The sequence below is a fragment of the Schistocerca cancellata genome, chromosome 2, assembly GCF_023864275.1.
Source record: "Schistocerca cancellata isolate TAMUIC-IGC-003103 chromosome 2, iqSchCanc2.1, whole genome shotgun sequence".
In the NCBI taxonomy this organism is placed as follows: domain Eukaryota; kingdom Metazoa; phylum Arthropoda; class Insecta; order Orthoptera; family Acrididae; genus Schistocerca; species Schistocerca cancellata.
Window position 1 is genome coordinate 800,026,212 of NC_064627.1, and position 18,554 is coordinate 800,044,765.

The 18,554-nt window shown below is 37.5% G+C and overlaps 1 protein-coding gene across 1 annotated transcript in view; it reads left to right on the forward strand.

Moving 5' to 3' along the window:
* Positions 1 to 270: 270 nt before the first annotated feature.
* LOC126162657 (cryptochrome-1) overlaps positions 271 to 18,554 on the forward strand; it is a 78,859-nt gene continuing 60,575 nt past the window's right edge. Inside the window, exons 1-3 of the mRNA XM_049919297.1 lie at positions 271 to 835; positions 917 to 1,062; positions 8,775 to 8,969. Coding sequence (XP_049775254.1) covers positions 752 to 835; positions 917 to 1,062; positions 8,775 to 8,969 — 425 coding nt within the window. The 5' untranslated portion in view covers positions 271 to 751. The remainder of the gene's footprint in view (positions 836 to 916; positions 1,063 to 8,774; positions 8,970 to 18,554) is intronic.

An 18,554-nucleotide genomic window follows, 5' to 3' on the forward strand; every position in this document is an offset into this window, starting at 1 on the left:
TGGATGGAGCGGAAGGGAACTTTGATGCACTTGGTAGCTACAATAAAAAATATCCTCTGTCACGTATTTCACAGTGAATTCATTAGCAACCGTTGAATAACTTTTTGGGGGCTTAGCCAGATCGTTAATAATTCCTGGATGACTATTTTTGGCGAAACGTTTCCTCTTTCTGCCACTTTATATGGGGGATTGACGTCGTATGCAACTCGCACTTTCCATTTGAAAGTTTCGTGAGGCACAATTTAATTCGATAGTTTTGAGTGCTAACAATCGATAGATTACTGTCCTGAGTGTCCAGTTATTGTTTAATTATCTGTGTTTCGGAAATGCGGAATGTTGTGTCGAAATGTAAATGAGAATTGAAGTCAAGTAGATCTTAAAAAACCACTTTTCTCTTTTGATACATTATGATAAAGCTAAAGTCTAATATGCTGTTGTCTGAAAATATTGGCTTCAAATACTGACATTTTCCAATCCCTTTAGTGAGTCGTCTGTTTTGAAACGCGCCTGTTTGAAAACTAGTTCCCAATGGACTAGTGACTTTCATGGCCTAGCGTTCGCGTACACACATGTTAAATATTTCAAGTTTGAGCTGGATGTGTGTTCGTTTACCGTAACCAAACTGGTTTTGCTTCGGGGCCGTTGTCGACGAAAGATCATGTTACCTTTGTGGTGTTGTGGATGTTTCGTAACATGAAGGGGAAGCGCGCACACTAGTTCTCTTTTTATAGTATATTGGTATTCCAGTAAAATGGCCAAAGGAGTGGCAATACATTGGTTCAGAAAAGGGCTTAGAATACATGACAACCCAGCGCTTCTGGAAGCGATATCCGTTGTGCGTATTAACTTAATACCAATTTATAAACGTGTAACTGTCATATTGATATAAGGCCTACAAAATTTTTGTATATTTCAGTGTTACAATGAAAACCTGGAATTATGCCCTGTTTTTATCCTCGACCCTTGGATCATAAAGAAGTTGCGCGTTGGCCCAAATCGTTGGAGGTTCTTACAGCAAACGTTGTGTGATCTGGACGCAAATCTCCGCAAAATCGGAACAAGGTTAGCCTGCATGTATTACTGCTAAATATTGTTTAAATTTATGCGCAACTAACACACGATGCTATACGTAGTTGAAATCGTAGTCATGACAATAACATAACAAAAAGGAAGGGTAACTTGTATTCTATGGGGTAGCGTTACAGGAGGAAATAAATGAAAGATTCCTGAATACGCTGGAAATATTTGCTTTGGTACGACAGGAGACCAACGTGGATAAACTAACACATATACTGTAATTATGTGCACTAACCAAAAAGCGATGCGAAATGAAAAGAGAAGAAACTGTGTTATGCAGTATACACATAGACTGTATGTTGATACCAGTACATAAACAAGGAATGCGGTAAATGGATACAGAACAGCAATAAATGAGATGGGAGGTAGTGTTTCTGTTCTGTGAATACAGTCATGGAATTTACCTAATGGGATCTATTATTTGTTGGACCTTGTCTAGCTGTGGCATGTGGAAAATTTCTGTATTCAGTTAACTTCCTCTGTGAGTCCTATCTTGTATGGGTTCCACACATTTGAGCAGTATTCTAGGATGGGTCATACATTATTTGTAAGCAATCTCCTTTGTAGACTGATAGCATTTTCCTAGTATTCTGCCAATAAACTGAAGTCTGCTACCTGACTTTCCCACAATTGAGACACTATGTCATTCCACTTCATATCTGTACAGTGCATCCCAGAGTGCCCCAGAGAGCTATAATGCTAAGAAGAAGTGCTTCTCGGCTTTTGGCAAGATCAATGTGTAGTCTTTTTTGGTAAGGATAAAGGAAAGGGGATAATTTATTTAATTTCTATAATAACGAGTGAGATCACCCACGACTTTAATTTTTTTGCAATTGTCAGTACCTTTAACCCAGACTGACACAGATTCAGATTCATTTTTTTCAGGTTTCTGTATGCTTTGGTGGATTCCAACTATGCCTCATTGACATTATAGGATACTATGTTCTTGTTTTTTCTTTGTGTGAAGTACACATTTCAAATTTCAGAACATTAAAAGCAAGTTGCAAATCTTCACACCACTTTGAAATCTTATGAAGATCTACCTGAATATTTGTGCAGCTTCTTTCAGACTGCACTTCATTACATTTAACTGCATCATCTCCAAAAACTCTGAGGTTAATATTATTGTCTGCAAGGTCATTACTACACAACATAAACAGCAAGGGACCCAACACACTTCCATGGGGCACACTTGAAGTTATTTCTACACCTGTTGATGATTCTCCATCCAAATTAACTTGCTGCATTCTCCCTACCAAAAAATCCTCAGTTCAGTTGTAACTGACTTTTTTTTTACCTAACTGACAAATGATGCAAACTGAAAAAAATTTATGCACATGGAAAACAAAAACATAAAAATATGCAAAAATGGACACTATATATTAAAAAATTATGTCAGTGTTTAAATTTATATTTGATTTTTTGGCAATTCGTGAGCAGTCAAAAGTTGTGATTGCAGGCTTTCTCAGCATATTCCAATGATAAAGTCATATTGGGTGATCATCTGAGTGGTGGCTTTGTCTTGTTGTTGGTTTCAGTGAGTTTTGTATCCATCTTCATCTGACTAATGTATTCACCCGAAAGTGATGGGTAAGAAACACATGACCATTCCACCCCCAGCCCCCCCCCCCCCCCCCCCCAAAAAAAAAAAAAAAGTTGTTGTAACAAATTGACAGGTAGTGATTCCTAGTGTTTGTCTGTGCCCTATTGAAAAATGCAAGGGGTCCAATATGTAACTTTTACAGTGTTGAGGGTTAGTGGTCTGTGGAGTCAGGTTGTTCTTCTGTCACGTGTTGTTATTTCTACAAGCTATGTGGTCAGTAAATGTGCATAAAAACTCATTGATGGATTTATGTTTATGAAAGCTGAATTGCTGTGCTGTTTGTAGAGAGTTACTTTCAAGGAAAGGACATTGCTGAAGCATATACAATTTTTTCTATTACTTTTGGTACAGTTGGGAAGAGGGATATAGGTTGATGGTTGTTGACCTTGTGCTTGCCCCCTTTCTTGTGTATTGGAACTCTCTGGAACGGTACTTGTAGATGAGTTGATTATATTGCAGAGTGGTGATGCTATCAGTGGAAGACATAAATCTATTTATTTTTTGACATGGATACCGGAAATTAACAGTTACTGATTTGGCTATTATGAATCATGAAGTTTGTTGCTGGTTTTCATATGTATTTCTTATATTGTCTGTGTTTCATAATATGATAGGAGTTTTTTGGATATAGTTTCGTAATTTGGTGTTATAGTTTGGTTGTGAGTTGGCAAAGCCAATGAATGTGAGTGCAAGAAAACTGCTTGTGATGATGGACTGATCTGCGGCGTAATCCAATGTATATGTTAGATTGAAATGTTACAGTTTGGTTGTGAGTTGGTCAGGCCAACAAATGTGACTGGAGTAAAACTGACTGGTGATGGCCTGATCTGTATCATAGGTGAACGATTGTTTTGAGAACTTTGTGGAGTAGTTTTGATATGTTATGATTTCTAAGGTTGTGGTTATGCAGGAACCAAAGACTACATTTTAAATTTTACAGATTATTCTGTTTTATGTGACAGCGTTCTGCTCAGTATATTCCATTGTGCCGCCATGCAATTTCATACACTCCACATCATGGATGACTTTTATCAAACACTATTTTCTCTGTGGTTTGGCCATCCTGTCTAAACATCTGACTCCTCATTCACCATATTCATTTCTCAGTAGTCGCTGTGCAGACTTTTACCAAATGGAGCATGCAATGCGAAAGGCAACAGCACCATAATTCCACCTTTACCAGTTTGTCAGATGTTAAATACAGTGGAGGTAAAGATTTTGTTGGTGGACAGCAACCAACTGAAAGGCTACTAGTTATTCTAGAAAAGTGTTTATTAAATGTATCACAAATGTGTTTGGAGTCTTTCATGTGTTCATGACATAAATAATTATTGGCCCATGTCATTATTGTCAGGTTTCTCTAAAGTAATTGAAAGAGTAATGTATGAAAGGCTAGCTGACTTCCTGAATAAAAATAAAATACTGACTAATGCTCAAAATGGGTTTAGAAAGAACAGATCCATAGAAACGGCAGTCTTCCAATTCATGAAAATGGTTCTAAATGCCTTGAACAAGAACGAATTAAGCTGTGGAATATTCTTAGATTTATCTAAAGCATTTGATTTAATCAGCCATGACAGAGTATCTCTAGGACAATAAATGAGACAGGAAAATGGTTTAGTGATAATGCTTTGATCATAAATAAGGATAAAATGGTATTGTTGAATTTCAGTAATATTAAAAGTAAAGCTAGAAGAAGAGTAAAAGCTGAGTTAGGGAACTATGTTATTGCACAAGCTCCATACACAAAATTCTTCGGTATATGGGTGGATGAGTACTTGAGATGGGAAAAGCATCTAGAAGTTTTGAGTAAAAATGTAAGTAAATGCTGGTGTGTGCTAAGAATGCTTCGGGAATGCTGCAACACTGAATCATTGCTGTGTGCGTATTATGCTTACATGAACAGTTTGCTTAGATATGGTGTGATCTTCTGGGGAAATACAGGTACGGCAAAACAAGCTTTCAAACTTCAAAAAAGGGCTATTAGAATGATGAAAGGGGTTCCCTGCAGAGTGTCATGCAGGGAAATATTTAAAGAATTTAAAATGACTGTTCCTAGCTTATACATCTATGAATGTGTATGCTTTCTGGAAACTCCCCAGGAATTTTCAACATTAAATAATCAGGTTCATAACCATGAAACAAGGAACAGGGATGATTTTCACAGAGACACTCACAAAGGAGCACTCTACCAAAAAAGTGTAAACTACCAGCCCAAAATACTTCTAGTGCATTGCCTTCTACAATAAAGAAAATTAAAGAATTTCATAAATTCAAGGTGGATCTTAAATAATTTTTACTAACACATAGTTTTTATAGCATGAAGAATATCTGAATATGGAAAAGTAATATTATTTATATACATTGATAAAAAAATTTGTATTTATTATCCAAGTTTTTGAAACAAATTAAAGATAAGAAACTGTATTGTAATTGACTACATCCATACAATGTATATTGTTAACGGATTAATAAAGAGATTGATTGATTATTAAATGTTGAAGAGATTCTGGTGTTTTCCATTTGATATAAATTTGTGAAATTTTTCTGATAGTATCCCACATGGCATTAGATTTGTTATTAGAATCATTTATGCAGGCTCTATTTACTAATTGTTTTGTTTTAGATTTGACTTTATGAAGAACCTTTTTGTAAAATTTTAAATAACTGTGGAAATTTGGATAATCTGGTTTTACACTTTGCTCATAGAGTGACTTCTTATTCTTACAGGACATTCGTATCTTATTGTGATCCATCTGTTATCAGTTTTCCTGGCTGAATATTGTACTTTGACTCTTTTACTGGGAAGACCACAGTGAAATGATGACACACTATGCCAAGGAATAGTGAAGTTTTCTTATGTACATTGTCTTTCTGAGACCGGAATAGATTTTTAAACTGGCCAGTATTGCTAAGGTCTTCGATATGTCTTCTGTAGATGAAAGTGGATGATACTCTGATGGTCAGAGTGTACACTGGATCAGTTGAGGACATTCATAAATGGAAGAGATTCTGGGTTCTGGAACACTGCATTTACCAGCTGCTTGAGTTATGTGTTATTCTAATTGGATGGGCTATTATTTTTTAGGTACTGAAAGTTGCTAAAAGATTTTTGACACTATTTGCTGTACATGAATTGTTAACCAAATCACCACATAATACCTTCTTTACTTGCAGTTTGTAAAAATACATGACACTTGCAAGCCTGTTCAGAAACTGGGATATGTTTCCACTGGGAGAATGGTAAAGACAGACTATTATAATATTAGACTGCTTGATTTCTATAGCAAAATGTTCGAAGTGTTTCTCAGTATTCAAGTGGGCAGTTTCATAGTATGTGCTGAATAACCCATCCCCTCCCATACCATCCCCAACCCTGGCTGTTAGATCTAAATAAATGTTACCAATTGTATAATTTTGAAAGTTCAAGAATGATATGGTATCTTTTTTGAGCAAGTGTGTTCTTTGAAACAAATAACATCAGTCTTGATACTGCTGGCTGACATCTAGTTTTCTTCCATTCATATTCGTTGGCATCGCCAACTGACAGCCAAACTGTCATGTTCCAACCTAACCTTGGCCTCAGGCTGTGCTGCAGGGCAATCTGTCAGTACATCCCATTTTCTTAAATTTACATTTGTTGGCTTCGCCAACTCTCAACCAGATTATCACAGTCCAACTTAATCTATGCTTTAGTGTTTACTAGAGGTCAGTCTGTCCCTATGCTTCAGTCTTAACTAGAGGTCAATCTATCAGCACATCTAGTTTTTTCCAGTCACCTTAGAAATGCAACAATCAATAAGAAATCTTGAAATTCCTAATAACCAGATTAGTAAAAGTAATTGTGGCATTCTACATATTGAAAACAGCTGTAATAAGTTTGTATCATCTGCCAAAAGAAATCATTATATTCAGAGACTCTCATTGGTTACCGTGTACAATTACCTGTCTGGCTATGATTAATGTCAACTAATTGCCAACTTCAGCATGCAAAGAAAGATCTGCTGACACAGTAAGTGCACTTTAGCCATTGAGCTATCAAAGCCTTTTTGGCACTGGGTGACAAAGGGATGCTTCTGAGTTTTTTGGATGTAGTAACTGTATCAGTCAGAGGGTGAGAGTATGATACAAACTTACTTCTGATGAGGTACCAGGCTTACTTATTCCTGATAGGGGATCCCTTGATTTGAAAGACCTTGTGGAACTCACAGATGATGCTTCACGAACATAACAACCAATCTGCTCTTTACTGAATGTTGTGTCACAAGAAATAAGGTTGAAACAACAACACATACACACACAGGGGGGGAGGGGAGGGAGAGAGAGAGTGCAGGAGAATAGGTGTATCTGAAATATCTCTTGCTTTTCCAGTTACACTACTATACTATTGCTGTGTGTGTGTGTGTGTGTGTGTGTGTGTGTGTGTGTGTGTTTGTGCAGTCAGATTGTGGATGCTCAGTGCCTAGGACACTCCAGCTTAGAAGTCATACACTCAATGGGCTTTTCATGTGCCAACACTAGAGTTACTTGCTGTGGGCAACTTGTTTATGCGAGCAGTCACTGTTGTGGATTGTACTGGTTATGAACTGGCCACAGTGCAGCAAGTCACTTGTTAATTCAAAGCCAGATATCAAGAACAGGTAAGTAGCTGTACCACTGAGAATCACCTCTTTGCTGTAGGGTACTGTAGCCACAGCCACATTCAAATACCTTTCCGCATGTCACACGGCACCAAGATTAACATGGGCCCAGGAGCACTGTCGCTGGATGTTTGAAGTATGAAAAAGCTCACATATTATGTTTAACAGACGATGCGTCCTCCTTGACAACAGAGCACTGTTCAGATGAGTGGGGATGAGCTTAAAATTTTGTGATCATCTCTTACTGGCGTGCAATACAAGAACCTATTGTATAATCATGGGCCTTTGTTTGTTCACCTGTTGCACCTCGTAGGTGACCTGTACCTGACTACCTGACATAAAGTTGTTTGCACTCCTATGCCACCCGCCCCCTCCCCCTCCAATCTCCTCCCAGTCAGATGACTTCCATATTCTAATGAGTACAACTGGGATGCTACTTTGTGAGATGTGCACACCATAGAATTAGTTACAACCATTGCTGGGAGTTGTGGGGATCGTGGATCGAAATGATGCCTTAATGATTTTGTATGAAATCCATACTATAGTGTGCTGCTGCTGCCATCATTCATCAGTCATTTAATTCAACTACTCATGACTGTGATGAACACGTGTGTTAAAATAGTGTCTTTGTAAATTGGAATGTAAGTTTCAGATTATAATTTACTAGTTGAAAGTTAACCTACTGTATTTCAGAGGAACGATAGTAAGAACCATTATAGAATTTTAATGGGAAAGATGAAGGGACATTTTCATTTATAAAATGATGTTGGAGCTAAAACTATAAAGTTAAATACTGCACAGATTATACAATGTGTATGGTTAATATTCATTGATCAGTTTGGGTTGGCAGCAGGTCATCAATAATTATAAGCTAGAGGCAAAGTTTGCTTGAGTGATTCTTAATTTCAAAGCCAAAGCATAGAAATTGTAGCATGTGTTATGAAACAAATAATTACTAAGTTGTACCCATTCTATGATATTTTGTCTGTTACATTGTGCCATACCAGATATCTATCTGTACTTCAAATTAGAATTAAATGTTGGGATGATTCCTTTGAAAAGGACATGACCAGATTTCATTCACATACTTGTTCTGCTCTAGCTTGTGCTCTGTCACTAATGATCTCTTTTTCAACAGTATGTTAAACCATAAAGCATAACAGAGCTGGTGGTGAATTTTTTGACCTAAAATTGTTCATGTTGCTGAGAAGTTTCTTGTATTTGCTTAATCAAGTATTCTCATTTGTGTAATGATTATGTGTCACTTGGAAATAACATTTTATGCTGCTGCTTACACCTCACTAATCAGTGTTATAATTTCAGTATACTTTAACAAGAAACTGATAAATCTATTGCGAGCATCTATTCAGAGTTGTTCATTTATGTTATTTTAAATACAAGTAAAGTCTTATTTGGGATAGTAAGAATTTTCTCATTGGTATTTGTTCTTGTAGATTGTATGTTTTGCGTGGTACCCCTGAGGAGACTTTCAAAGATAAGTTTCAAGAATGGAATGTCAAAGTTATCACTTTTGAAGCAGATATAGAACCATATGCAAGGGAAAGGGATGAACGTGTCATAAAGATTGCCGAAACTGCAGGAGCCAGAGTTGTTCAGAAGGTGTCACATACACTGTATGATCCTGAACAGTAAGTATTGTAGTTTTACAAGGAAATGTCAATATGTAAGCTTTGCTTCAAGTTTTGTTTTTATTTCCAGTGAAGGCATTGCTTTGCACATAGCAGATTTCAACAAAGTGCTTTACATTCCTTGATTTCTGTGATAACCCTGAAATAATTGCAATGTCAGCACTATATTTGGCTATGTATCCAGCTACATCACTAAGTTTTGCCAATAAATTTATCATCATAGTGCAATGCTATGTTTTCTCTATGTACAGTCGCAAGTACTCATTCACTTGAAATTCAGTCTCCCTCTCAGATTTTATGCAAATGACCTCAGACTTACATTTTCTGCAATGCTCCACTATATCAAATATCAACACCTATAGTTAAGATAAAACACTTTCAAGGCAACTGAACATTTAAAGTATATTGTCTATAAATATTGTTATACAAGAACCAACTGTCTTTCATTCAGACCAAGCCTACACTGTCTGCATGTAATCAAATGTGCTTCTTTTTTCTTACATTGACATTGTTGATGAACTCTAAGGAAGTTAGCACTCTTCCATGGTGGGACTTGTTGGTCCATGGAACTTCTATAACCATATCACAACAAGGATTTAATTGTGGTGAAGGTAGACACCATGTCTGCTGAGTGTGGAAGATGCAATTCGTCATGAGGTGCACTCAGAATACTTGTGAAAGTAAGAAAATATTTACTTTACTAATATAACAGGCAACTAATTCCCTTTAATAAAAACCAGTTGACTTTACTAATTCTTTGCGACCTTCATGTCGACTATTGTTCGGTGCTACGAGATCATGAGAGACGCATGCCACCCACATTGTGCCATGTGTGGCTCACGAAATAAGTTTTTTTACATGCTATATGTGGCAATTTTACTCACTGCAGTAGCAATGAACTGCATGGTAGCAGGTGAGCTGGGTAAAAACATATAAAGTCATTGCTGTCTATATACAGTTAGTTTTTTGAACCAGTTGCATTAAGTATAGTAACTACAAACATACACTCAGATAAAAGTGTGTTAAACTTTGTGGGGCAGACATTGCACATGTCACTATCGGTACAATAATTCTTCCTGCTGTGAAGGAGAATGTTGCAAAATATCGAAATATTCTATTTATTTGACACAATCCCTCCCAATCTTTGTTTTATTTTTGCAGCCAGTATTGTAAGGTATAATTCCTCAAGACTTAAATATTCAGTGGTTACAGCTGTTTATAAAACTAGGTAAAAGTGAGTAACCCATACTTAGAGAGCTGTTTTACTCATTCAAATATCTGCAATTTTGAGAAAATCACTTGAGTCATTTAAATACATTATTACATTATAAAATTAGAGAGAGAAAGAATGACTGCCCAGTACTCATCTTCAAGAGCAAAATTCTAATATTTAGCTGACAGATGCTGATAGTATGTGCACATACACAAAAAGACTATGCTAGCATTGGGAACTGTTAATTTCTTTGTCAGAAAAGAGGCATAAGTTCAATTAGATTAGAATGGAGGGAAGGCCATTCAGACCACAGACTGAGAAAGACCCACCTACTGTGAGGACAAGGGGAGACTAAGATGAGGCAGAAGGTGCAATTGTACATGCCACTGTGTGTTATAACCACTGCAGATGAACTGGATGTTGGACTGCAGCATTCTGAGCATACCAGCCAAAAATCCTATATTTCATTTCTTACCTAACATCTTCAACAGGCTGAACAGAGATTTGATTATGCTTTATTTCACTTATTCTCTCTTCATATATTACGTTGTCATGCAAAACAATGCTTTCTTACGCAGCAAAACCATTTAACTGGATTCTAAATTAGCCAAACCTTTAATTATATATAATTCCGAAAATGAACTGTTGCAAACAACAAAGATGCATCTTAACTTGACATCATTTGCTCAGACATGTCTGTACTGATGATAAAAATTACAGACTAAGCAAGAATGAGTCTATTTTCTATATATATTGTATAAGTATTATAAATTAAAGTCCCTCAATGCAGATTCTGACTGTGTGTTCAGGCAAATGTCAGGAATGTCTCTAGGAATTTTGATATAGATTTCACTAACAGATAAGATGAGTCGGAAGGTTTGTGTATATAATGTATTACCAATAAGTAATGATGAGAATGTAATGTATGTATTGTTGTATATTCCATACTTAATTGGCGTTTGGAGTGACATCTTGTGACAATGATGGGAACTACAAGCTGGTCAGCTACAGAGGACGTGATATCTGGTGGGAAAAGTGGGAAAGTAAACAGCTACAGCAGCTACAGAGAGAAGTGAATCTTGACCGGGTTCTTTGTCAGTCCTGCTGGTCCAGCAGTAAAGCACATGCCTTGAAATTAACAGTTTGTGGGATTGAATTCTGGTTGAATGACTGATTTTTCAGTCCACCTTTTAACTTAGAAATCTTTTCTCAGTGATGTGGAGGTTCACGAGAAACAACATGTTGTTTGGGTTCCACATTTAACTGTATGTTCCCTTGCCCCAGTTGGTTAACAGGGATAGGTTAGTGATATGCAAGTCACTACATCTACATCTACATTTATACTCCGCAAGCCACCCAACGGTGTGTGGCGGAGGGCATCCTACGTGCCACTGTCATTACCTCCCTTTCCCGTTCCAGTCGCGTATGATTCGCGGGAAGAACGACTGTCTGAAAGCCTCCGTGCGCACTCTAATCTCTCTAATTTTACATTCGTGATCTCCTCGGGAGGTATAAGTAGGGGGAAGAATATATTCGATACCTCATCCAGAAACGCACCCTCTCGAAACCTGACGAGCAAGCTACACCACGATGCAGAGCGCCTCTCTTGCAGAGTCTGCCACTTGAGTGTTAAACATCTCCGTAACGCTATCACGGTTACCAAATAACCCTGTGACGAAACGCTTGGCTCTTCTTTGGATCTTCTCTATCTCCTCCGTCAACCCGATCTGGTACGGATCCCACACTGATGAGCAATACTCAAGTATAGGTCGAACGAGTGTTTTGTAAGCCACCTCCTTTGTTGATGGACTACATTTTCTAAGGATTCTCCCAATGAATCTCAACCTGGTACCCGCCTTACCAACAATTAATTTTATATGATCATTCCACTTCAAATCGTTCCGCACGCATACTCCCAGATATTTTACAGAAGTAACTGCTACCAGTGTTTGTTCCGCTATCATATAATCATACAATAAAGGATCCTTCTTTCTATGTATTCACAATACATTACATTTGTCTATGTTAAGGGTCAGTTGCCACTCCCTGCACCAAGTGCCTATCCGCTGCAGATCTTCCTGCATTTTGCTACAATTTTCTAATGCTGCAACTTCTCTGTATACTACAGCATCATCTGCGAAAAACTGCATGGAGCTTCCGACACTATCTACTAGGTCATTTATATATATTGTGAAAAGCAATGGCCCCATAACACTCCCCTGTGGCACGCCAGAGGTTACTTTAACGTCTGTAGACGTCTCTCCATTGATAACAACATGTTGTGTTCTGTTTGCTAAAAACTCTTCAATCCAGCCACACAGCTGGTCTGATATTCCGTAGGCTCTTATTTTGTTTATCAGGCAACAGTGTGGAACTGTATCGAACGCCTTCCGGAAGTCAAGAAAAATAGCATCTACCTGGGAGCCTGTATCTAATATTTTCTGAGTCTCATGAACAAATAAAGTGAGTTGGGTCTCACACGATCGCTGTTTCCGGAATCCATGTTGATTCCTACATAGTAGATTCTGGGTTTCCAAAAACGACATGATACTCGAGCAAAAAACATGTTCTAAAATTCTACAACAGATCGACGTCAGAGATATAGGTCTATAGTTTTGCGCATCTGCTCGATGACCCTTCTTGAAGACTGGGACTACCTGTGCTCATTTCCAATCATTTGGAACCTTCCGTTCCTCTAGAGACTTGCGGTACATGGCTGTTAGAAGGGGGGCAAGTTCTTTCACGTACTCTGTGTAGAATCGAATTGGTATCCTATCAGGTCCAGTGTACTTTCCTCTGTTGAGTGATTCCAGTTGCTTTTCTATTCCTTAGACACTTATTTCAATGTCAGCCATTTTTTCGTTTGATTTAGAGAAGGAACTGCAGTGCAGTCTTCCTCTGTGAAACAGCTTTGGAAAAAGGTGTTCAGTATTTCAGCTTTACGCGTGTCATCCTCTGTTTCAATGCCTTCATCATCCCGGAGTGTCTGGATACGCTGTTTCGAGCCACTTACTGATTTAACGTAAGACCAGAACTTCCTAGGATTTTCTGTCAAGTCGGTACATAGAATTTTACTTTCGAATTCACTGAACGCTTCACGCATAGCCCTCCTTATGCTAACTTTGACATCGTTTAGCTTCTGTTTGTCTGAGAGGTTTTGGCTGCGTTTAAACTTGGAGTGAAGCTCTCTTTGCTTTCGCAGTAGTTTCCTAACTTTGTTGTTGTACCACGGTGGGTTTTTTCCGTCCCTCAGAGTTTTACTCAGCACGTACCTGTCTAAAACGCATTTTACGATTGCCTTGAACTTTTTCCATAAACACTAAAGTACTGCCCAATTGAACAATTTGCACCAGGGCATTGAGCCATATGAAATTATTACTACCAGAATCTGTATGTATCCTCATCTTCTATACACATTATATGAGGGCCACATTTCAAAAGTCCTGCACACTGTGCATGCGCATCCATTACAGTGGTGAAATTCATGTCAGTTGTGAGCTGGACTTCAGGCATGACAATGGTTTATGTGTTTGCTGGTTTATGTGGCTGTGTCATGAGTAATTTAGTTTTAAAATGGAAGCTGAAACCGAGTCAGGTTGGATTACACATAGTGCCCAGTGTTCCTATATCAAAATTGAATACCTACATAGAAAGAAATCAATGGAAATTTACAGTGCGTTGAGAGAGGTGTGTGTGAATAGTGTAGTGTATCAGAGCATGGTATCATGGTGGTCTGCATGTTTCTGTAAAGGTTGGGGAATAACTTAGGACAACCAAAGAAGTGGATGGCTATCAACAGCAACAGACTACGCTTCTCAGGTATTGTTCATAAAAAGGTAATGGATTAAACAAACATTCTGTCAGAGATTTTTCATTTGTGAGTTTATGCACTACCCCAACATGATGCTGATTAGAAATGTCACTGACCTTAGCTGCACTGCCTTATATTTTATCATCTTCATCTCTTTTATCAGAACCTCTCATGTTTTTATTTTCCTGGAACCACAGAGAGTTTTTAATATTATTTCAAAATGGAATTTTATTTTGGTAGGAGCGGTGTTTGCTTTATTGTATTAGTGTACTGCCTGCTTTCTTCTTTTCTCTGTAAGTATCAGATCTGTCCTGAGTTTCATTTATCTGATAGGTTTTGTATGCTAGTTGTAATTCTTTCCTTGGCTTTATAATTTTTTGTTGTTGTGATCTCCATATTTACATTTCCCCACACAATGGGACATGCAGCACCATTGTGTTGAGCACTAGTCTCCACTTCTTCTCTTTGTTGTCAGTTTTGTGAACTTATTTTGGAATCATCTTACTGTATTGCATGTTTTAACGTGCTGGTTTCTTATTTTGTTTGTCTTATCTGCACATATGTAATTTATGAGTTCACGGTGTTCTTTAGTATTTCAACTATTTGAAAATCTGAGATTGTTGTCTCAATAATGAATACATTTTGGTACTAGAATAGAATAGAATCTTTATTGTCACGATATGTTATATGCAATCATTTGACTGAAACATTGGTGACTTGTAAATGAACAATTGTATGCCTACCTAAGTATACGTAAAACAAGATACATTAAAATAACGCATTGGATGCTCCCAGAAGCACATTACAACATAAAAAGATAATTACATGTTAGATTTCTTCCTTTTTCTCAAAATTTCCACAGTGGTTTGAAATCATTCTTTTAAAGTATTTTTCATGTTTGTTTCTGTAGTTTATAAATATGGACAATCTTCAAAGACCATATAATTTCATAAAAGTAGTATATATGTTTACATCTAGATATTTAGATACATAGTTCACATGATACATAGTTTATAAGTATGGACACATATAAAAAGAACATATATCTCCATTAAAAGGGAACATAAGCATACACATAGAACGTAATATAGAAAAAACAGGAAAACAAAACAGATGTAATATCTCCTACTTGTCTTCCTCATTTATAAAATCATCCACACTGTAGTAGCACTGGCATTTTAAATATTTTTCAATGTTTGCACAGGTGGGTTCTAGCTTGCTGTCCAACTTTGAACAGATTTTTTTGCTAAGCTTCAAAGCCATGTAATATGGGGTATTTTCAAATAGTGTTAGTCTGTGGCAAGGTAACATTTAATCTTGTTTGTGCCTTGTTTCATAAGTATGTGTAGATGAATTTCCCTCAAAAAGATGTGGGTTTTTTTAACTCAAAGAGAAGTGTTTCATATATAAACATGGAAGGAATTGTCAGTAAGTCAAGACTGGCAAATAAAGGTTTGCATGATTGTCTATTGTTTGTTCCAGTCATAGCTCTGAATTCTTTTTCTGTAGCTTGAACACTCTGAGGCAGCTTCATTTTTCAACTTCCCAAAAAATTATGCCATATCTTACAACTGATATAAAATATGCATGATACACAATTTTCCTAACATCTAAGTCAATTACTTTATTCAGAACCCTCATTGCATAAACAAAACTATTTAACTGCTTCAGTAAGCAACCCACATGATCAGTCCATGACAAGTTTTTGTTTATGGTCACTCCCAGAAATTCGACAGATTCTGCAGTTAGCAGTTCTATGCCTTCATAACTTAACTGTGTTACATATTCAACAGTTTGTTTGGTACTGAAGTTTAAAATTTGTGTTTTTTAAGTTTAGTTTCATAGCATTATTATTTATCCAATTTTCTAGTTCTAGAAGAGTCTGTTTTGTTTTCTGTGCTAATTCTTCAGTGCTTTTACAGCAGACTACTGCTGTTGAATCATCTGCATACAGAATCGTATCTGAAGTTACCCAGCCCTCATCAAACAATTGATTTATTATGTGACAGAGTCGGGGTGTGATATTATCACATCCTGCCTTTATTATTTTTGTTGGGACTTACCCCAGTTCACAGATTTTAGATTGTTTAGGGATTTTATAATGGTATAATGTTAGTCACCTCATAAACTACAGCCGTAATTTTTCCCGAGGGCATGCAGCTTTACTGTATGGGTAATGATGATGGCATCCTCTTGGGTAAAATATTCCGGAGGTAAAATAGTCCCCCATTCGGATCTCCGGGCGGGGACTACTCAAGAGGACGTCGTTATCAGGAGAAAGAAAACTGGCATCCTACGGATCGGAGCATGGAATGTCAGCTCCCTTAATCGGGCAGGTAGGTTAGAAAATTTAAAAAGGGAAATGGATAGGTTAAAGTTAGATATAGTGGGAATTAGTGAAGTTTGTTGGCAGGAGGAACAAGACTTTTGGTCAGACGAATACAGGGCTATAAATACAAAGTCAAATAGAGGTAATGCAGGAGTAGGTTTAATAATGAATAAAAAAAATAGGAATGCGGGTAAGCTACTACAAACAGCATAGTGAACGCATTATTGTGGCCAAGATAGACACGAAGCCCACGCCTACTACAGTAGTACAAGTTTACATGCCAACTAGCTCTGCAGATGACGAAGAAATTGAAGAAATGTATGATGAAATAAAAGAAATTATTCAGATAGTGAAGGGAGACGAAAATTTAATAGTCATGGGTGACTGGAATTCGGTAGTACGAAAAGGGAGAGAAGGAAATGTAGTAGGTGAATATGGATTGGGGGTAAGAAATGAAACAGGAAGCCGCCTAGTAGCATTTTGCACAGAGCACAACTTAATCATAGCTAACACTTGGTTCAAGAATCATAAAAGAAGGTTGTATACATGGAAGAAGCCGGGAGATACTAACAGGTTTCAGATAGATTATATAATGGTAAGACAGAGATTTAGGAACCAGGTTTTAAATTGTAAGACATTTCCAGGGGCAGATGTGGACTCTGACCACAATCTATTGGTTATGACCTGTAGATTAAAACTGAAGAAACTGCAAAACGGTGGGAATTTAAGGAGATGGGATCTGGATAAACTGAAAGAACCAGAGGTTGTACAGAGTTTCAGGGAGAGCATAAGGGAGCAATTGACAGGAATGGGGAAAAGAAATACAGTAGAAGAAGAATGGGTAGCTTTGAGGGATGAAGTAGTGAAGGCAGCATAGGATCAAGTAGGTAAAAAGACGAGGGCTAGTAGAAATCCTTGGGTAACAGAAGAAATATTGAATTTAATTGATGAAAGGAGAAAATATAAAAATGCAGTAAATGAAGCAGGCAAAAAGGAATACAGACGTCTCAAAAATGAGATCGACAGGAAGTGCAAAATGGCTAAGCAGGGATGGCTAGAGGAAAAATGTAAGGATGCAGAGGCTTATCTCACTAGAGGTAAGATAGATACTGCCTACAGGAAAATTAAAGAGACCTTTGGAGAAAAGAGATCCACTTGTATGAATATCAAGAGCTCAGATGGAAACCCACTTCTAAGCAAAGAGGGGAAAGCAGAAAGGTGGAAGGAGTATATAGAGGGTATATACAAGGGCGATGTATTTGAGGACAATTTATGGAAATGGAAGAGGATGAAGATGAAATGGGATATATGATACTGCATGAAGAGTTTGACAGAGCACTCAAAGACCTGAGTCGAAACAAGTCCCCGGGAGTAGATAACATTCCATTAGAATTACTAACTGCCTTGGGGGAACCAGTCGTAACAAAATTCTACCATCTGGTGAGCAAGATGTATGAGACAGGCGAAATACCCTCAGACTTCAAGAAGAATATAATGATTCCAATGTCAAAGATAGCAGGTGTTGACAGATGTGAAAATTACTGAACTATCAGTTTAATAAGTCACGGCTGCAAAATACTAACGCGAATTCTTTACAGACGAATGGAAAAACTAGTAGAAGCCGACCTCGGGGAAGATCAGTTTGGATTCCGTAGAAATATGGGAACACGTGAGGCAATACTGACCCTACGACTTATCTTGGAAGCTAGGGAGGAAAGGCAAACCTACATTTCTAGCATTTGTAGACTTAGAGAGAGCTTTTGACAATGTTGACTGGAATACTCTCTTTCAGATTCTGAAGGTGGCAGGGGTAAAATACAGGGAACGAAAGGCTATTTACAATTTGTACAGGAACCAAATGGCAGTTATAAGAGTTGAGGGGCATGAAAGGGAAGCAGTGGTTGGGAAGGGAGTGAGACAGGGTTGTAGCCTCTCCCCGATGTTATTCAATCTGTGTATTAAGCAAGCAGTGAAGGAAACAAAAGAAAAATTCGGAGTAGGTATTAAAATCCATGGAGAAGAAATAAAAACCTTGAGGTTCGCCGATGACATTGTAATTCTGTCAGAAGCCACAAAGGACTTGGAAGAGCAGTTGAACGGAATGGATAGCGTCTTGAAAGGAGGATATAAGATGAACATCAACAAAAGTAAAATGAGGATAATGGAATGTAGTCGAATTAAGTCGGGAGATGCTGAGGGTATTAGATTAGGAAATGAGACACTTAAAGTGGT